Source organism: Staurois parvus, unplaced genomic scaffold (assembly GCF_062004578.1).
Source record: "Staurois parvus isolate SC_StPar_1 unplaced genomic scaffold, SC_StPar_1.0 ptg001192l, whole genome shotgun sequence".
NCBI classification, from domain to species: domain Eukaryota; kingdom Metazoa; phylum Chordata; class Amphibia; order Anura; family Ranidae; genus Staurois; species Staurois parvus.
Genome location: NW_028318988.1, coordinates 3222871 through 3244844, shown reverse-complemented (window position 1 = coordinate 3244844; position 21974 = coordinate 3222871). Strand labels below are relative to the sequence as shown.

The window sequence follows — 21974 nt, the reverse complement described above, 5'->3', positions numbered from 1 at the left end:
CAGGTAGACCAAGAAAGATTGCAGCCAAAACTGACAGAAGAATTGTCTCGTAGTTGCTCTAACTTTCACACAAAATTCATACACACTTATTGGTATTTTGGGCCAAATTTGAAGAAGTTAGATTTAATGGATATGTTTTATAACAGAAAGTAGAAAATGACCTTATGATTAAGCAAGAGCAAAACATGTCAGGAGATGTTGCTTTGGTGAAGACTCATGGGCTGAGGCCAATTTTCAAGTCTACACTAGGTTGGCTAGACGGGAGTGTGGGGCTGCTTTGATTTTATGCATGCATTGCTTTGGATGAGTAACTTTGGCAGCCTGCACCTTTCTCCCTGGTGACTGTGAGAGTTTGGCATCTCCAGCATGAGCAGCGTTTATAATCTATCACCAAGGTCACAGAAAGTAGAAAATATCACTTTTTTCAAAATGTTTGCTCTTTTTTTCGTTTATATAATAAAATATAAAAAACCCAGTGATGATCAAATACTATCAAACGAAAGCTCTTTTTGTGTGAAAAAATTATACAGATTTCATTTGAGTACCATGTTGCATGACAGAGGAAATGCGAGTTAAAGTAGTACAGTGCTGAGATTTGGTTCAATACACAAACAAATGTGGCCCTATCCCCTTAGGAGTTGCTGAGTATTTGGGTCACATCAACTTGCATCCAGGAGACAGTAACCAGTTCTTGAGCTTGTTTTGAAGTTTTATTAGGGGATTAAACTGGGATAGGGTTTGGGATGTAAGGGATGCCCAATGGAACTGTGAAAGCGAGGACAACTTCCTAAAACTATACACAACTGTTTACAGCAAAACAGTATCTTTTGGAGAGCTAGCCAGGGAATCCTGTAGTGCCAACCCATATACTCCTGATTCAGCTGTTCTGGGTCCCTGAGCAGGGAATCCAGTGTCTGCCACATAAATAGTGAAACAGTCCTGGGTGGCAGGCTAATCCAATTTGCAACTAGAGTGTCTCCTTTACCTTTCTGGCCTAGGGGTGTAGGTCTACTCACTGTGTTCTCCTGTGTTTATGGTGGATCGCTGGCTGCTACCAGGCCTTTTAGGTGGTCCACTCCATCCCTGCCTCACAGGTAGACCTCTCTCAGGGGGCCGGTGCAGTCCCAATATTTCCTCCTTCCAAGGTCCTCTGCCTGTAGGTGAGCCCCTCTCCATATGGGCCCCCTCACAGATTCCTTCCTTCCAGCCTTACATTCTCCTCTTCCAACCAAACTTTCCTCCAACACTCCCTGCTGCTGAGCGCGCTCAGTTACTCTTAAAGACTGTCCCAGCCCCTTGCCTAGCCTCCTGTTGGGGATTGGCCAGGACCCTCTAAGAGTACAGACTAGCCACTCCTCAGATCTACCCACTGCTTTGCGATCCTCTTCCAAAGTTCTAGAGCAGGGGGAAATTCCAGAGAGCTGGTCTGCAGAGCCTCTCAGCTCTGACCACAATTTGAACCCTCCTAGCTATCACATTCAGGCTGCTGCTCAGCCCTCCTCTCTAACAATTTGAGTCTAGCTCCTCCTAGCTGACTAGGAGGGTGCTACACAAATAATATTTATCCTTCCTTACCTTACTACTAATTCTTAAAAATCCCTGTTTCCTCTGGGTATGGAAAAACCAAGAGCATTTGCTTGGTGCATCATCCAGGGCTTCACTCATTTACTTAATTTCCTAACCTCATGTTCCCTTCTAAACGTGGTCAACTCTACAAGCACCCAACTAAGCACTCAGCTTGGAACATTAGCCTTATCTGATTATGCCACTAAATTTCAACTCTTAGGAAATACCCTGTATCCCATATACAAAATCCATTTTTGAAAACATATGCCTACATTTTCCAGGGTCACCGAGGCTCATTTCCCTGCTATACTCTACTTTGAACCAGAGAAGGCCCATTTCCTCTATTTCTTATGCTCAAAATTTGGAGCAAGACTGCAGTTCAGAGCCAATCCTCTGGACCTCAGGGATTGCAGTAAAACCTAGTCTAGCATAGAAAAATGTTCCTATAATGTCTCTATTTTGACAACAGCATATAAAAAGTTTCTTTCAGTGGTATTTGGTACCAACACAATATCCTGATATAGTCATAGATGCTTCAGAGGTTGTGGGTTTTCAAGGCGATGTCTTGCATATTTGGTGGTCCTGACCCAAATTGACCGCTTACTGATCCAGGACATTTGGCATTCTCCAAACATTATTCAATATATCTGTACCAAAGAATGCAAAGATGTCCCTTCTGCCACATACTTATTTCTGGCTACTACTCAAGTGATTGGTAAAGCTTAGAGGAAGCCCAAGAGGCCAAAGAGCATATGCATTTGATGATGATTTATTTAAAAATTACCAGTATCTTGAATGATTCACAAACTAAATTTCTAAAGAAATGGGAACCCTGGCTTACCTAGGATTTCTCAGCCTTGAATCTATCTAACCTGAACTCCTTGTAGTCTATGTATTGGGCCTAGTCCCAAAGCCAAGGGAGATCCATTCCCCCTCTTTTCCCTACTCCACTCCCCTACTAATGGTTAGCACTTCCGCCTGGCAGTACTAGGGTCATTGGTTCGAATCCCAGCCACGGCACCACCTGCCTGGAGTTTGCATGTTCTCCCTATGCCTGCGTGGGTTTCCTCGGGTACTCTGGTTTCCTCCCACACTCCAAAGACATGCTGGAAGGTTAATTGGGTCCTGTCTAAATTGGCCCTAATATGTGTATGTATGAATGTAAGTTAGGGACCTTAGATTGTACACCCCTTGAGGGTTAGGGACTGATGTGAATGTACAATATACATGTGTAAAGCACTGCGTAAATTGACGGAGCTATATAAGTACCGGAAATAAACAAATAAAAATAAATAATCTCACTTTAATTACCCTCTCATGTTCTCTAACTGCCATCTCCCATCTTTTAACCTCCCAGGAGCTCTCTTTCACTTTCTAAAAGTCTTCAGAATCTCCTCTCTCTAATACCCCCCACCACTTTCAATTGGAACCATGTGCCTTTGTTTAAGTCCGTTTTCCTATCCAACTCTGTTGAGCTCTGGATAGTCTCTAGTTGATAAAGGGGCTAGGGTCATGTAAACTTGCCGATCTTTTACCTCTATCATCTGATCTTGCACCTCTATCATCTTTTTACCTTCTTCAAATACTTTAGCCCCTGCATTGGCAACTTTGTTATCCTTACCCAATAAAAATGAAGTTGAAAATATAACAGGCATTTCATTAAAAAAATAACAATAATACTGATTTATTTTTTAATAGTCCTCGGGCAGAGATGTGTTATCTTAGCCCTTATTTCCTTCATCTTTATCTCATAAATTATAGGATTCAACAGTGATGGCACAACAAGGACCTGTACAGACATCATGACTCTCAGTGCATATGGCAGCTTAACTGGAACAAATTGATAGATGAGAATCTCAAAGAGGGCATCAGTTAAAATGTTTGCAATACTTATCAAATGCAGTGTACAGGTCTGAAGGGCCTTGTCTTTAACTGTTCTTGAAAACTTCACACAGACTGTAATTATTTGTATATATGTAAAAAATATAAAAAGTGGCATCACACCCAGCACTGTTGAAGCCACAAAGATTCCAAGTGAAGTGTCAATGCAAGAGAGTCTCACCACTGACCAATTGTCACAGTAAATCTTCCAGATTTCTGACAAACTTGATGGAAGTCTGACTGTCAATATAAAGTGAGTACCATATATTTTAATGGACTCCAGAAAAATTCCACTAATAAGATCCAATACAGTCAATATGGTCATGATGCTGTTGTATCTCAGGGGATTACAAAAGCACACATAGAGATCATAGGCCATAACTGCCATTTTTTATATTAAAATTAGTAATTTGCCTGCACTTAAATGCATGGTAACCACCATCTCTGACCACCATCCGGTTGCAATGACTTTAGTTTTTCCCAAGAAGACTATCCACACCAAATTTTGGAGACTGAATGCATCTGTCTTAAAAGACATGGAAAATGTGAACTATATCACTTCCTGTCTTAGACATTACTTTCTAGAAAATGATACGTCGGATGTCAGCTCCACTACACTATGGGAAGCACACAAGTGTGTGATGAGAGTGGACTTCCTGTCAATGTCTGCAAAACTTAAAAAGAAGTGCCAGGCGTTGATCCAGTTGCTGACAGACCACATACAAACACTGGGGAGAGCCTACAAATGAACACACGCCTAGAGTACTTTACAAGAACTGGAACACTCGTGCTCTGCCCTATTGTAAGAATTGGAAGCAAACAGACACAACGGCAATATGTGCTCAGTCAAAAAGTGTTCTACGAACATGATAATAAGAGCAGGAAATTGTTAGCCCAAGCCATTCATGCATCTGAAACCCCTCTCAGCATTCATTACCTTTGAACTCCTTAGGGAGATCTTCTCACGAAAAATGGAGATATTGCAAAACAGTTTGAGCTTTAATATAAATGGCTTTATAATTTACTATTGGCTTATCCTGACTCTAAGACTATTGGCTACTGAAAGAGGCTATCACATACCTGGGCACACAGATACCAGCTAACCTTTCCGAAATCTATGATAGAAACTTTCGGGCTATGATGGATAGAATCCAAGGTGATCTTATGACTTGGAATACTCACTTCCATAGGAAACCATGGGTCCACCTGGAAAATTCCTTTACAACCCTCCCTCTGCACTTGCTCCCTTGGCTTCCTCCTGGATTCATCTACCTTTCTTGCTCATCCCCTTATTGGCCCCACCTTTGGACAGGCCTGCAGATCCCCTGAATTCTCCTTATCACCTGGTCTCTTGACGTCGATATGGGGCAATCCAAATTTCCCCCGGGCATATCCAATCATTTTTTGACCACATTAAGATGTCCTGTGCACCATTTTTTATCCAGACATAAACTCCTTACTTATGAACACCTGTCTGTTGCTTCCATTTTGGACATAATTACAATTGAGGTGCTTTCTATCCCAACTGATACCTGCTATGCAGTGGTCTAGGCCCCTTACACAGTTTGAATCTCTATGCCTTAACATACTCCTTTGTGACACCTGATCTCTACGATTTATTCTTTACTGCTTCAGACTTCTACTTTGCTTTTGGATCCTGCTAGATAAGCATGGGAAAAAGAGCTTCAACATGCCCATACAGATGAGGACTGGGATGTCATACATTAATATAATCACAAAGGCTCCTTGAATGTGTCCATTCAGGAGAACTGTTATAAAATCCGAACACACTGGTATAGGACTCCAGCTCTCCTGCACAAATTCTCACATGCAATGCTGGAGGTTCGGCACAGAAGTAGGCATGATGCTCCACATCTGTTGGGCTTGTAAGATACTCCACCCTTTCTGGCTACTGGTTCATGACATTACCGCTCAAGCTACCACTTATACTTTGGATTTCATATTCAACAATATTTACTGCATCATATGTCTCTTTCCAAAATAGACTATGAGAAATCCTTAGCTATGCATTTGGTCAAAGCGGCTAGACTTTGCATTCCGGTTCATTGACAGTCCACACGTTTGCTGTTGGTCAAGGACTGGTTCACTAGAATTAACAGAATAGAAGAGATGGAGGAACTGATCTATATCTCCCAAGACCGACTGCATACATTTACCATTTGGTCTTGCTCTTGGTCTCATTTTACGACAACCGAGAAATACAAGAACTACCTACAGTAGATTGCTTTGCTGCAGTAGACACACTGCGAACATGTTTCCCGCCCTTGGATAGAGGACATAGTTGACCACTTTTTGAGCCATTCTGGAGGGGAGGTGGTTGTGGGGGATAGAAAGAGATATGGAATTCTGCTCCTCCCCTTCCCCCTTCCTCTCCCCCTCTTCTCCCCCCTTTTTTTTCTTTCTTTCTTCTTATTTTACAAGAGTCAGTAGGGCAGTATAGAGGAGTTCAGTAAAACAGAAGATAGGGATTAACAGGAGATTTGTGCTAGAAGGGGAGATTGGGAGGATTTGTGCTAGGAGGCGGTTTGACAGGAAGGTTTGTGCTAAAAGGGGAGATTGGGGGGATTTGTGCTGGCAGGGGGATTAACCTTCCTTGCGGCAATCCTGAGTGTTGCTCGAGGTTACCGCTTTTGGTTCTGAAATTAACACCATGTCACACTCGGGATTACCGCCAGGAAGGTTAATCCCCCTGCCAGCACAAATCCCCCCAATCTCCCGTTCTAGCACAAACCTCCCTGCTAATCCCCCTCCTAGCACAAATCCCCCCAATCTCCCCTTCTAGCACAAACCTCCCTGCTAATCCCCCTCCTAGCACAAATCCCCCCAATCTCCCCTTCTAGCACAATTCTCCTGTTAATCGCCCTACTAGCACAAATCCCCCCAATCTCCTCTTCTAGCACAAATCTCCTGTTAATCCCTCTGCCAGCACAAATCCCCCCAATCTCCCTTTCTAGCACAAACCTCCCTGCTAATCCCCCTCCTAGCACAAATCCCCGGTTAATCCCCCTCCTAGCACAAATCCCCCCAATCTCCCTGTCTAGCACAAATCTCCTGTTAATCCCCCTCCTAGCACAAATCCCCTCAATCTCCCCTTCTAGCACAAACCTCCCTGCTAATCTCCCTCCTAGCACAAATCCCCCCAATCTCCCCTTCTAGCACAAATCTCCTGTTAATCCCCCTCCTAGTACAAGCCTCCTCTTCTAGCACAAATTGCCCCAATCTCCCCTCTTAGCACAAATTCCCCCCATCCCCCCTTTTAGCACAAATACCCCCCCCAATCCCCTTTATTGCACAACCCCCCCCCCCCAATAATCCCCCCTCCTAGCAGAAATCCCCCCTTGAAGCACACATACCTCTTTCTAACACAAATCCCCCCACTAATCCCCCCTTTTAGCACAATTCTCCCAGCTAATCCCCCTCCTAGCACAAATCCCCCCCAATCTCCCCTTCTAGCACAAATCCCCCCAATCTCCTCTTCTAGCACAAATCCCCCCAATCCCCCCCAGTGTATTGTACGTATGTCAAATTTTCACTTTTTTTGAATCTCCCCCAATCTCCCCTTCTAGCACAAATCCCCCCAATTCCCCCTCCTAGCACAAATCTCCCTACTAATCCCCCCTCCTAGCACAAATCTCCCTGCTAATCCCCCCTCCTAGCACAAATCACCCTGCTAATTCCCCCTCCTAGTACAAACCTCCCTGCTAATCCCCCTCTTAGCACAAATTCCCCCAATCTCCCCTTCTAGCACAAATCTCTTGTTAACCTCCGTGGCGGTCTAACTAATCAATATTTTTGAATGTCAAAGTGGTATATTTTTTTGCATGGAAATTTGTTGTTTTATATTGTAGGCCTGTAATTCTTAGGAATAACTCACTGAAATCTGTCCAAACAAGAGTCTAGTAAACATCCCGGGTATGAAAAAGTTTGAAACACGAAATCATAAATTATAATATAATAAATAATTGTAAAAAATAATAATATAATAATAATAAATTTAATTCAATAATATAATCAAACCAAAAACACTGAAATGTGAAATATAGCGCCAAGTTCGCACATCACTGAGCAAAGTCGCAGAATCGTTTTCAGTGTCTGATGACGAATTTCCCCCACGAATCATTATCCCTCAATTCTGCAAGTGGTTCTAATTTACTATCGCTGTTCTCTAGCCGGTCTAAAACCGCTTTTGACCTAAAGGGACGCTTTTTTGGACGCCATGGACGTTTCTCAGTTTCCAGGCAGAAAGAACGGTAAAAATGCAGGCAGGGCGCAGGACAAAGCACTCGGGACAAAATGTATGTGAAATGGTTTGATACAGGAATGGAATACTAACAGATTACAATTAGAGATGAGCGAATTATTCAAAAATTCGGTTCGGCTGATTCGCCGAATTCGCCGAATAAATTAGCTTCGAGCCGAATATATTCGCTGCGAATTTAACTTATAAAAAGGGTGTTTCTAGGCTTCAGAGAGCCTTTATATTAGTGCAGAACACTGTACCTTTAATTTAAATGCCCTTGGAGTCTGCTGGGGAAGAGAAATAATACTGTCAGTCAGTATGACATGCAGATGAGTGCCGTCGATCTTAGAATCAACGCACACTTCACTCATTTGGGCAGTCACGGGGCCAAAACCAGAGTGTGGAGCCACAGTGTGGCGGTGGAGGCAGCAGCAATGGGAGGCCATACAGCACCCTATGACAAAATGGAACCCACCAGCAGTGTGAGGAGACCTGAAAGTGGCACATGGCAGAGTGTGGCGATGGAGACAGCAGCAATGGGAGGCCGTACAGGGACCCATGACACACTCTGGACCTGGCAGCAGCATGAGGAGGCGGTACAGGGGCCCATGACAGATTAAGGGCCTGGCAGCAGCATGAGGAGTCGGTACGGGGGCCCATGGCAGATTACGGGCCTGGCAGCAGCATGAGGAGGCGGTACAGGGGCCCATGGCAGAGTGGCGGAGCGTAAGTAGCTAAAATTGAAGGCCATACAGAGGCCTATGTTAAAAAGTCCCCCCAGCAGCAGCGTGGGGAGACGACTATCAAGAGTCCAATGGCAGAGTGGCGGAGCAGAAGCAGCTTCAATTGAAGGCCATACACAGGCCTAGGTTTAAAAGTCCCTCACAGTTAATTCCAATAACGAACTCTACTCCTCCGTGCAATCTAGTTACGAAGCCCTGGGCAGGTCTGGGTCCAATTTGTGGTAGAGACTGGTTTTGTTCAGCCATGCTTGAGCGAGTAATAACAGGTCTGTGCTGCCCTTTGGTGTCTGGCTTAATGCGCACAACACTGAACGTCCCAGCGTTTGTCAACGATTTGCCGTTAAGTGATGCAAACCCGCTGAACCACGTTCATGAGGAGCCGGTACAGGGGGCCATGAATCAGTATGGACCTGGCAGCAGTGTGAGGAGACCCGAAAGTGGCACATGGCGCAGGGTGGCGGTGGAGGCAGCAGTATTCGGAAGACATACACAGGACTAGTTTAAAAAGCGGAAGCCGACCATTAAACCTACACTATGTACAACCTCTAGAGGCCTCCACTCCTACTTCTCCTTGGATCAGAGACTTTGACAATACACTCTCAATGGATCAAATCCTCACTGGTTTCAACAATACCTGTGCCTTCAACTCCAATGAGTTCTGGCGGGAGCAACAATTAAAGTTAATTCACCATGCCTATATGCCATGCCTATATGTCCGTGGGAATCCCTCGGTCTCTACTTGCCCTTTGTGTGGGCACTATAAACCTTCGCTAAAACACAGATTTTGGGATTGCCAACTAATATCTACTTTTTGGTCCCAACTACTCAGCTATATCGCCTTCATCACTTCTCTACAACTACCAAGGGACCCTTTACCTCTTCTCTTCGGCAACTTGGAATCAGTCTTCACAGGGGCTCATCCACTTCAGCTTGCCATTCTCCGAGCTACAAAACCGTGGCTGTCCTCTTGCCTGATGGTCGCGAGGAGAGCCATATTGAAAAAGTGGGTCTCCAACAGTCCTCCTAATATCTCGGATGTCAAGTCAGCTCTTAATGCACTTCTTCGTCTGGACCGGCTTAACTTCCTCACCTCATCCCTCCAACACAGTGAGGATCAATATAATCGAAAATGGAGACTCTATGTTCAAAAATCCTTTCCAACCACAGAGCTTCAGTCTTTCCTTCATGGCTCTTCTGTGATGCCCCAATCTGGAAACATGATCCAGTAAACCCGGACTTATTGTTTTGATTTATGAGGATTTAAGGTGTGCATGACTATATCTAAAACATTTATTATACTCGTTTGTTGCTGCTCTCACACCGCTTCTAGGCACCCAAGCCACATTTCATTTCATCTACTTCCTTTACCATTTTCTTTATATTTCATCTTCATCGCATAATCTTTTATAACTTCTCCCCCCACCCTTAATCAGCGAGGACTCACAACACGTATATCACTTTTTGTTACAGGGAGTCGCCTCTAGCTCTATTTTTTCTCTCAAACCACAGCGCTTAGCTCATTACCAAATATTCTTAACGACTTCTTGGGAGGGGATCCTCTGGCCCGTTCCAACATCATTTTCCCACCTCTTTCTTTTTTTTTTTTTCTCCATCTTTTTCTCCATCTTTTTCTCCATCTTTTCTCCATACTAGCTTCCTTCTCAACTTCTTTCTCCTTCTGAATAGATCTACCTATCTCCCTGATCCTTCTTCTTTGATTATCTCCTCTACATACGCTTTTTTTTTTCTACTTCAACATTCATGTCTTACGCTTGACAACTGACATACTCTAAGCACCCCAGTTCTCATTCAAAGTTCAGTGGTATGTCCTAACCTCCTTATCTTTGGATACATATCATAGCTTACCATTACACATTCCCTACACTCTATACTGACTTACAATGCCTCCCATCTTTTGTCTCATTTGCCTTCAGAGTTTCTGTTCAGAGGTTCTAACTGCTGACATATCGTGAATCTTTCTGCTCAGTTTTCTATGCAAAATTTTGTATTGCTCATATTGGTCAATCTAGCAGTACTGTAAAAAAAAAAAAAAGGTTACTTTGTTGCCAAGAAGCATCTTTGGAGTGTTTCATCCGTTGAGTTTATGTAAATTGAAAAATTCAAATAAAGCTTTGTTTAAAAAAAAAAAAAAAGCGGAAGCCGTCAGCAGTGTGAGCAGACGACAGAGGCACATGGCGCAGGGTGGCGGTGGAGGCAGCAGTATTCGGAAGCCATAAACAGGCCTAGGTTAAAAAGCGGAAGCCGTCAGCAGCGTGAGCAAACGACAGAGGCACATGGCGCAGGGTGGCGGTGGAGGCAGCAGTATTCGGAAGCCATACACAGGCCTAGGTTAAAAAGCGGAAGCCGTCAGCAGCGTGAGCAGATGACAGAGGCACATGGCGTAGTGTGGCGGTGGAGGCAGCAGTATTCGGAAGCCATACACAGGCCTAGGTTTAAAACTGGAACCCAGCAGCGTGAGCAGACGACAAAGACGCACATGGCAGAGGATGGATCTGGCAGCAGTATGAGAAGGCGGTACAGGGGCCCGTGGCACAGTGTGGTGATGGGGGCTACAGCAACTGGATGCCAGAAAGTGGCCGATAGGGCTATATACTGCATGGAATTATAAAGTTGTAAAGACAGCGGCCTATAAGGCTATACACACTATAACAATCATGACTTGATTGACCATTGGCCTATAAGGCTATACACAGCATGAATATCATGACTTATTCTGAGAGTGGTTTGGAAGGCTATATACAAAAAGTAATTCATGAGCTGTCCGGACAGCGGACAATAAGTACATATATACAAATCAATTCATCAGCTGTCCAGCCAGCGGCCTCAAAGGCGACACATATAGAAAGCAATTCATGAGCTGTTCAGACAGCGGCCTCTAAGGCGACAGATATACAAAGCAATTCCCGAGGTGTTCAGGGAGCGGCCTGAACGGCTAGGTTATTACTAAATATATTTTTGTGGCCAAACATCGGCCTATAAATAGATGTCTACACAGTGACAAAAAATTATGTCGCCAGACAGCGGCCCCTAAGGCGACAGATATACAAAGCAATTCCCGAGGTGTTCAGTGAGCGGCTTGATCGGCTAGGTTATTACTAAATATATCTTTCTGGCCAAACATCGGCCTATAAATAGATGTCTACACAGTGACAAAAAAGTAGGTCACCTTACAGCGGCGTATCCTACAAATTGACATTATAAGAAATGGTTTAGACCAAAAAAAAAAAAAAAAAACTTTGATGCGATGCTATACCTTAGTAGATTGTGGAAAGTCGACAAGTCAAGCGTAACTGTGTACATTACAGAAAATCTTAAAAAGACAACCAAACATGTGGCCAAACCGTGACCGATACAACAAGTTAACAATGTAAGAAACAGGAGGGAGCCAAACCGTGGCCAATAAATAAACAGTCCACCTCATTGATGAGATGGACAACACGTGTCAAATAAATATTTAAAAAAATTGCTATTCCATCGGTCTGGAACTGGTCGACTATAAATAATTAAAAAGTTTAAATTCATGTGACAGTCGTCCAGCGACGTATAAATAATTTAAAAACACCAATTCATGAGGGGCCCGACCAGCAGAGTATAAGTCATTAAAAAGGTTCAATTCATGTGACGGTCGTCCAGCGAAGTATAAATAATTTAAAAACCCCAATTCATGAGGGGCCCGACCTGCAGAGTATAAGTCATTAAAAATGTGCAAAACATAAGTCGGCCAACCAGCAGCCTCTCAATAAAATATATATACAAATGTACGGATCAGGTGGAGGTCTTCCATTTGTCCCTAATAACATGTTTGGGGCATGATTCATGGCGGATTTAGTCAGTTGTGTCAGGAACTGGTGGTTTGAAATCCAGACTAATCCACGCCTGATTCATTTTCACAAACGTGAGTCTCTCCACACTTTGGGTGGACAGTCGTGTCCTCCGCGGAGTTACAATACCTCCTGCCGCACTAAACACGCGCTCCGATGCCACGCTACTGGCCGGGCATGACAGCCTTTCAAGGGCAAATTCAGCTAGTTGGGGCCAAAGGTCAAGTTTCGTTGCCCAGTAGTCAAGGGGATTGTCTACCTCGGTTGGCAGGGTGCTGTCCAAGTAGGCTCAAGCCTGTTGTTTGAGGTCCTGCTCCAGGTCCACCTGATGCTGCTGCTGCTGCGGCTGGTTAGTAGTTTCCTCACTGCGCTGGTGAAGAAAGCTACTCATCATCGACTGCAGACTGAGGCAGCCGCTGCTGGTGGAGCTGCCACTGCTCCTACCACCCCACCCTTCCCCTGCTGCCATGGCAGCGGAACGCGAGCGCACAGGGCCCACAGTGTCTGAGGATGGACGTTGGCGCAGAAAGGCAGAGACCAACTGACTACATAGGTGGTTTTTATAGTACTTTATTTTGGCCTCCCTCTCAGCAGGTGTGAAAAAGGCCACCATTTTTGAACGGTAGCGAGGGTCCAACAAGGTGGACAGCCAAAAGTCATCCCTCTGTCTGATGGTTATTATTCGGCTGTCGCTACGCAAGCAACCGAGCATGCTATGGGCCATTTGTGCCAAGGAATGCGAGGGACTCCCTGCCTTCATCTCCACAGCATACTGCCACGGTGCGTCTGGGTCCTCTGTCTCCTCCTCCTCCTCTACCAGATGCTCCTGCTCCTCCACTCCTGTCCGCTGAGTGGAAAAACCACCCATTTCACTCAATAATTCCTGAGCACCAATGTCCTCCTCTACCTCCTTCTCTTCTTCCTGTCCTGCCCCCACAGGGGTCATGTGGCGTTGAGATCTGTGCGCCACGTCTACCGCACCCTGACCAGCCATTGTTAACAGCATTTGTTCCAGGACGTGCAACAGAGGAATGACGTCGTTCATCCCATAGTCCTGCCGACTCACGAATAGCGTGGCCTCCTCAAAGGGCCTGAGCAAGCGGCAGGTGTCACGCATGAGCTGCCAATGGCTGACATCTAAGTTACACAGGGGAGTACCTTTATCCGCTTGTAACATCAGGAAATCGGTGATGGCCTTTCGCTGTTCGTAAAGGCGGTCTAACATATGTAGGGTTGAATTCTACCTTGTTGCAACGTCGCAGATCAGGCGATGCTGTGGAATTCCGTTCTGCCGCTGCAGCTCAAGGAGGGTGTGCTTTGCGGTGTAGGAATGGCTGAAATGCATGCAAAGTTTACGTGACATTTTAAGGATGTCTTGCAGTGGGATGGTGGATTTTAGGAACCGCTTGACAACCAGATTGAACACGTGAGCCATGCATGGCGCATGGCACAACCTTCCTTGACGCAGAGCAGACACCATGTTCTTTCCGTTGTCGGTCAACATGGTTCCGATTTTCAGTTTGCGCGGAGACAGCCATCTGTCGATTTCTCTGTTCATTACACTCAGAAGTTCCTCCCCTGTGTGACTACGTTCGCCAAGGCATACCAGGTGCAGCACAGCGTGACACCGTTGCGCCCTGCACATGTGATATGCCGGTCGGGTAATGGGACTTGGCATGGGGGTGGCGGCTGAGGACACGGCGGAAGAAGAGGTGGTAGAGGCGGTCATCTTTGCTGAACCAAGGACGTGCAAACGTGGAGGCAAAAGCGGCGTGACCTGTCCAAGTTGCTGGTGCGGCAGTGCCGGCACCACGTTCACCCAGTGGGCCGTAAATGACATGTACTGTCCCTGACCGTAGTTACAGCTCCACACGTCGGCGCTGCCGTGCACTTTGGCAGAGACCGACATGCTCAAAGACTGGCCCACCATCTCTTCTACATGTGAATGCAGGGCTGGCACTGCCTTTTTGGCGAAGAAATGCCGGCTTGGCACTCTCCACCGCGGCTCGGCACAAGCCATCATTTCTCGGAAAGGTGCTGAGTCCACCACTTGGAAAGGGAGGGACTGCAGCACCAGCAACTTGGACAGGAGGACGTTCAGCTTCTGCACCGTCGGGTGCGTGCTCGCAAACTGTTGTCTCTTGGAAACGGATTCCAAGAAAGACTGCTGACGGAATCCGTGAAGAGGAGTAGCAGGAGAAGGAGCATCTGAACGAGCGGAAGATACCAACAAGCGACAACTCCCCTCAGCAGAGGTGTTGGAGCCTTGACTGGCTGATAGAGGGCGATTGACGTCGGGTGACGGAGCAAGTAACGGAGCGGGTGATGGAGCGGGGGCTGGGGAAGGCAGAACCGCCGTATCTTTATCACGGTTTTCCCAGGCCACCGAATGGCGACGCTGCATATGCTGACGCAACGCTGTAGTCCCAACATTGGCCCCCTGGCCACGCTTGACTTTCTGGCCACATAGTCGACATACGGCTACGTTTACTTCCTCGGGCGGCGTGACGAAAAATTGCCACACCGCCGAGTAGGAAACTTTGCCCCCGCTACTCCTCACTGGCTGACTGCTACTTCCTCCGTGCACACCGGCACCACTACTGGCCGTGGTGGTAGGCTGCAGTGGAGCTGGTGCTCTACTCCGTGGCCGTTTAGCTCCACTGACACTGCTGCGACCCTGCTGCCTCCTGGGCAACCCACCGACTGTTTTGCTCGCTGGCAAGCTGGCACCCTCTTCTCCTGATGATGCGGAAGCAATAGCCTGATGACGACAAGGCTGCCAAGTGCGATCAGCCTCATCATCATCAATTAGGGTCTCCGCCTCACTACTAGCCCCCTCGGCTGTGTGTGGGTCAGGAAACAGACCTGTCTCTAGACCGGCTACCGAGCCACTCTCCTCGCCAGTACTTCTTCGCCTGGCTGCTGAAGAGGCGGATGTCTCCCCCCGTTCCTGACCGCCCTCTGTTAGCTCTTCCTCACTGTACAGTGGGGCTGAGCCCACAGCATGCGATACTTCGCTTGGTGAGGGAACACCAAAGGACAGGGGCAGGTCGAGGACACGTGATTTCAGTGGGCTTGCTCCCGGGCCATGCCAACTAACGGTTGTGTCTGACGTACCCACCGACCGTTGGCTGTAGGTGTCAGAGGTGACCTGGGAAGAGGAAGACGACCAAGTCAACCAATCGATGACGGCAGGGTTGTCGGTGGAGACACGACCACTGGATGACACCGGGAGCACTGGCCTCTGGCTGCGACTAGTGCTGCCTCGACCCCTTCCTCTGCTGCCACGTCTGCTCGCTCCTGAAACATTGCCTCCTCTGCCACTCCTCTGCGTGTTGTCTGACATACTCTTTAATTCAATAAGCACCCCAAAAATAAAACCGGATTTAACTCTTTGAACGTACAATAGTGGTTGTGAAGCAGAAAGTCAGTTTATTTAGCACAATCGGGCAATTGCAGCTTGCCGTTGGCTGGAAACTGTACGTTTAGGTCACTGGAATGCACTAATCACCCAAAAAATATTACCGCCAGCCGGCGTGTAAATGGATTTAACTCTTTGAACGTACAATAGTGGTTGTGAAGCAGAAAGTCAGTTTATTTAGCACAATCGGTCAATTGCAGCTTGCCGTTGGCTGGAAACTGTACGTTTATGTCACTGGAATGCACTAATCACCCAAAAAATATTACTGCCACCCGGCATGTATATGGATCTAACTCTTTGAACGTACAATAGTGGTTGTGAAGCAGAAAGTCAGTTTATTTAGCACAATCGGTCAATTGCAGCTTGCCGTTGGCTGGAAACTGTACGTTTAGGTCACTGGAATGCACTAATCACCCAAAAAATATTACCGCCACCCGGCGTGTAAATGGATTTAACTCTTTGAACGTACAATAGTGGTTGTGAAGCAGAAAGTCAGTTTATTGTACACAATCGGTCAATTGCAGCTTGCCGTTGGCTGGAAACTGTACGTTTCTGTCACTGGAATGCACTAATCACCCAAAAAATATTACCGCCAGCCGGCGTGTAAATGGATTTAACTCTTTGAACGTACAATAGTGGTTGTGAAGCAGAAAGTCAGTTTATTTAGCACAATCGGTCAATTGCAGCTTGCCGTTGGCTGGAAACTGTACGTTTCTGTCACTGGAATGCACTAATCACCCTTTATTTTATTTAATCGATTTTGCCCATATATGAGATAGGGTTTTGTGTTATACTGGCTATATATTTATTTGGGTATGTTACATTTACATATAATTTTTCACGTGCACTTGAATTTTGATCCATAGTAGCGAGTGATATTTCCAATTAATTTACTTTTTACACCAAAATAAATGTTAAAAATACCTCCCGAAACAAACCCTATTTTTTTGTGTGCATCCAAAAAATGGAAACAGCAGCTAAAAGTGACCACTGATGTCAAATCAGCCACAACATAAAATAAAGACAAAAAAGGTTAAGAAAATAAGAAAAAGGCAGCAAATGAGTTAATTTTCCAAAGAGCTAGCAATCATATTTTAAGTTCAGTTTCCTAACTGATTCTAATCTCTCCTTATGCAGTTTATCAAATTTCTGCATCCTTCTCTCTATATAGCAGCATTAGTACACTGTTACTATGGCTACTCTGTGCCCCTTCTTTTATAGTAAGGGGTGCTAGTTTATCCAAAAGCCCCCTTATTGGCCCTTCAAAGCCTGCTGCCTATGGATCAAAGTCCTCAAGATTTGCCACAAATCCTTGGTAGAGACAAATCCTAACTAGGGGCGGACTGACAACTCATGGGGCCTCCGGGCAATAGGGGATCATGGGGCCCCTGTGTCCTTACCCACACTCAAAGCACACCCAAAAAAGCCTATAAAAAAGGTACCAGGGGCATTTCATGGGGCCCCCTACTGACCACGGGCCCTTGGGCAGTTCCCGAGTGGTCGAGTGGTCACTCCGCCCCTGATCCTAACCTCACCCCTACTCCTTGTGCATGCTAAGTTCTGTTTGTGTTGGTAAATTAAAATAATATATCCCTCTGTTACTCAAACACAGTTCAGATTGTGGCTCAGAACCATCTCTCAGCAATCCAGAAGCACACAGCTTCAGCAGCAGAGGGTTCTGTAACAGTATGGTCATGTGTCTCTTGATTCGTTGCACTTTGGCCCAGCAGGAGGACAACATCTCTCCTCTTTCCTGTGTTGAGCTTCTTCGACTTGTGCAGATACAAAGTCCAAGAAGTAACCCCAAGTCCCTATGCACATAGGCTCCCTTGCTACAGTAATACTCAGGGCACACTGCCCAAGTTTAGCCCTTTCCCTGGGTTCAATGCATTACCCAGACACACTTGTTCTGCACATAGGTCCCCATATTTGTTTACAAAACACACGTCTTAAAACGTGGTTTTGCCTGCGAGTGCCGCCCTGCGGCCATATATGTACAGTGGCTGGGCGGCATGCGGTTAATCTTCTCTTCTCAGGAGAGAATAAATTCAGTTCCTCTAATCTTTCCTCATAGCTGAGCTCCTCCATGCCTCGTATCAGTTTGGTTGCCCTTCTCACATATACCTAAACTCCTCAAGTCAAGCAGTGGTCAATAGTAATTCTCCTACATATATACAGTATGTGGGTAGGTTCAGTGTGATGCGGTGGGCAGAAAACACACAGGGGGTTATTTACTGAATCCAGGACATGCAAAATCTGATGCAACTCTGCATAAAAACCAATCAGCTTCCAGTTGTTTTTTTTTGCCAGAGCCTAACTGAACAAGCCTCAGTTAAAAGCTGGATGGCTACCATGCACATTCCACCAGTTTCTGAGTGCTCTAGTTTTAGTAAATTCACCCCACAGAGTCCAAGTGCAGTAAAGTAATTTATGGTAACTGAAGTTCAGTAACACATAACGGGCCCAGCGGGAAAGCAACCCAACCAGGAACATTCACAGATTATGGCAGTCATCCCATCCAAGATAGTGAAGGAAAATGAGAAGATTTACCACTTCCCTGTTTGATGGTAAAGAATGAGTGCCAGGTTCCCTCTAAGAGCTGTAATCTTGAACTGAGCTTGAAGTAGTAAAGAGCATCAATTGACATGAATGTCTATGGACCAAGACAACTCCTTCTAAACGTCAAAGGCAAAAGATGAACAATAGTAGGAATCCTGCTCTGGAGAAAGGGACATGGACTTGTTGATTTAGTTGGCATTGCTGTGTCTTGATCTGTGATTGTATGTTCTGTGGTCAGCTTGAACAATCACTGGAATTCAGATATGTTCCAACAACAGCGTTGGTCTAACAAGGCCACAAACTGGGGCAACTGTATGTGATATTCACAACTATGTGCAGGGGGCGTGTCCAAAATGGCGACCAGAGCGGCCGCATAGCTGAGAGCTCCGTTGCCTCACCAGCTTATCCACTGCCATCTTGGAGGCAGCGGATCCAAACTAGGCGCCGAGGGTCCCACCATTGCTGCCTGCACCCGGAGGAGGGAGGCTGAGTGACTCTGACCCCTTTCCATAGCACCGCACTTCTGTGGATCGGAGCCATCCGGGGCACCGCTGTGAAGCCGACCCGGTCATCATAAGTACAGTCTGTTGCTTGGGAGGGCCATTGGAGGCCATCTGGTCCCCCATCCGGGCTCAGGGGTCAGTGGCAGGCCGTAGTCTGCAAGTGCGGGACACAAAGGCCCCTCCCTGCAAAAACGTGACCCCTACTGGGCTCGAGGGCCTATTCTAGCCTGCGGTCACATGCTCGAAGGGAGTCCGGATTCTCTACACTGCCATTATTTGTCTCCAGAGCTAGAATCTGCAGGGAACTGACTGATAAAGGCCCCTGTGCCCCATCTGACTCCATAATCGGGGCTGGAGTTGGTGTTCCGCTCTATCTGCTGTCAGAGTGGCCTGCTTGGCAGCGTAGCAGGCTGGATGGTCAGTGAGGTCTTTCCTCTCTCTCTCTCCAATCATGGTTCCAAGGTCTAGTTGAACACTTCAGCCGTCAGCATACTTCCTTCTCCTTCAATCTCTCTCCCCACTCTGCTGGCCAATTTCCTGGGCTTTGATATTTATATGCCCCCCCCCCCCCCGCCCACATGTTATCTCTCCTGCGAAATGTAGTCCCAGACACTCTACTTATCAGCCAAGTCCTGCTGTTCATAAATACAAGTTCCAGAGGGCTGTTCTATCAATGTGAGTAACCCTGAATAGCAGGCCACCACCATCTAATGTCCATTTTAATGTATTGAGATTAATACCATTTCAATGGGTTACAGTAAGGATAATAATTATTATTATTTGTTATTTATGCTACTATTTCTTTAGTTCAACTTTTATATACTGTTTGGCATTTATTTGATATAATACGGTGCCTGTGTCTCCTTTCCAGGCAATTCTAAATAGAAAAATATAATTAATGTGATTTTTTTTTTCAGCCAGCTTAACCTGTTTTTGAAAATCTTTGGAGAGAAAAATCCCTTGGGTTACTTCTAGAAATATGCCTATAAAAACCTCAGGAAGTGTACTGATCACTGCATGTATCCTGCAATCACAGATGTGATAGAGATCCACTCCAACAGCATGTAGGTCTACTTTCAGCAACATGGTACACAATCATTTATAGAGAAATAGACTCATAAATCTTGACTTTGTAGGAACTCAGCAGATTTAAAATGGAAAATGTAACTAAACTCAGTCCATCTTTTGTGTTTCTAGGAATCTTAGAGATGGAGAGATTCCGATTTCCATATGCTTTTATAGCTTTTATCTTCTATTTGACTACTATGGTTTTATGTTGTCTGATTGTGTATGTAATATTGGTAGAGGCTAGTCTTCATGAACCCATGTATATCTTCATATGTAACTTGATCATTAATAGTATATTTGGAAATACAGTCATTTTCCCCCAATTTATTGTTAACTTGCTGATTGGATCCTCAACTATATCCTTTTATGAATGCCTAGTACAAGTATTCTGTATGCAAAGCTTTTCTACTGTTGAAATCTTCACTTTTACTGCCATGGCCTATGACCGATACTTGGCTGTAGGCTACCCACTGAGATATGCCACCCTAATGGCGAATAGAAAAGCTCTGAAATACATAGCAGTTATCTGGATTTCAATCTTCATTGCTGTTGTTGTTCCAGTGATTATGACGGCCAATCTGAAATTCTGCGGGGTCAATATTAATAATATTTTCTGTGAGAACATGTCCCTTGTCAGGCTGGTTTGTGGGAACTCAGCCACGGTAAATAATATTGTAGGAATTGTGCAAACACTTCTTGTCATTTTTGGAACACTTTTAATTATCATCTATTGCTACATGAGGACATTGTGGATCTGTTTAAAGATCTCCAAAGTAACTTGCCTGAAAGCCATGCACACTTTGTCCTCACATATAATCACTTTTTCCATTTTCTTGACAGGTGCCTTGTTTGTTTTTTTAAGATACCGCCTGAATGGCGGGGCAATTTCTGTCCTCATTCATGTTTTCCTTCCTACCACTGGAGTTCTCACATCAGGTATTGTGAACCCTATTGTCTATGGTATAAGGACTGAAGCTCTAAAATTAAAAATAATCCGGAATGTACATAAACTGAAATTCTGGAAAGATGTTTCTGATTTAAAATAAAGGAAGTGTCATAATTGTAATAAACATTATATTTTAGTGATGTTTTGATTGATTTCAGTACTGTGCAGGGATTTTATTACTCATGGTCCAATATGTTAAAGATTTAGATCAGTGGGGTTAACGTATAAAGTGTATCTGTAGTAAAAAGAAAAAAAAAAAAAAATTATTTTGTGTTGAATAGAGAAGGGAACGGGTTGAATCAATGTCATGCACTTTTTTGCTCTTTCCCTGTAATATTGGAGGGATTTACTATCAGACACAATGGGATTAATTTACTAAAGGCAGATAGACTTTGTGGTTTGGAAATGCATTTGCTCCAGAGCTTAGCACAGTAAATGAGGGGAAGGTCTGTTGACTTCCCTCATCCAATTATGTGCAATTATTTCCTTGCATGTGATTAGGTATTCTTTTAAGCTTTGCCTCATTTTCTAATCTCTGGAGCAACTGCACTTTCAAAGTGCACAGTCTATTTGCCTTTAGTAAATCAACTCCAAAGGGGTGTGAGGAAAGATCTCTCCAATTTCCTTCTTAAAGCAAAGCATCTGCTGTGAATTGAATCTAGAGGAAGATCGGACAAAGATTGCACAGTCAGATTGCAAAGTATATGGTGAGCTTTCGGCAACTGTTCCAAACACTCCCTGTACAGGCACTTCTTTTGGCACCAGTAGCACTTCAGGTGTTCTCCAACTCTATTTTCTTATACTTTCCCCTGCTTTCCCTGCTCAATCCATTACTGCTGTCCCCTGCTCCTCACTTCCAACCATCACTGCTCTCCCCTGTTCCTCACTCCCAACCAACACTGCTGTCCTCTGCTCCTCACTCCTAACCATCACTGCTCTCCCCTGCTCCTCACTCCCAACCAACACTGCTCTCCCCTGCTCCTCACTCCTAACCATCACTGCACTCCCCTGTTCCTCACTCCCAACCAACACTGCTGTCCCCTGTTCCTCACTCCCAACCAACACTACTGTCCTCTGCTCGTCATTCCCAACCATCACTGCTCTCCCCTGCTCCTCACTCCCAACCAACACTGCTCTCCCCTGCTCCTCACTCCCAACCAACACTGCTCTCCCCTGCTCCTCAC

General features: G+C 45.4%; 2 protein-coding genes across 2 annotated transcripts; one reads left to right on the top strand and one right to left on the bottom strand.

Moving 5' to 3' along the window:
* Positions 1 to 3250: 3250 nt before the first annotated feature.
* Positions 3251 to 3835, bottom strand: LOC149438431 (olfactory receptor 52N4-like). Its single transcript, XM_089659947.1, has one exon. The coding sequence runs from the start codon at positions 3833 to 3835 to the stop codon at positions 3251 to 3253; it is 585 nt and encodes a 194-aa protein (XP_089516073.1).
* Positions 3836 to 20041: 16206 nt separating this feature from the next.
* LOC149438430 (olfactory receptor 6E1-like) lies at positions 20042 to 20890 on the top strand. Its single transcript, XM_089659946.1, has one exon. It carries the CDS (start codon positions 20042 to 20044, stop codon positions 20888 to 20890), a length of 849 nt encoding a protein of 282 aa, XP_089516072.1.
* Positions 20891 to 21974: the final 1084 nt, after the last annotated feature.

What these genes read in the sequence shown, in the direction of transcription:
- LOC149438431 (XM_089659947.1), bottom strand. Translation starts at nt 3,835, where the DNA reads ATGGCAGTTATGGCCTATGATCTCTATGTGTGCTTTTGTAATCCCCTG.
- LOC149438430 (XM_089659946.1), top strand. Translation starts at nt 20,042, where the DNA reads ATGGTTTTATGTTGTCTGATTGTGTATGTAATATTGGTAGAGGCTAGT.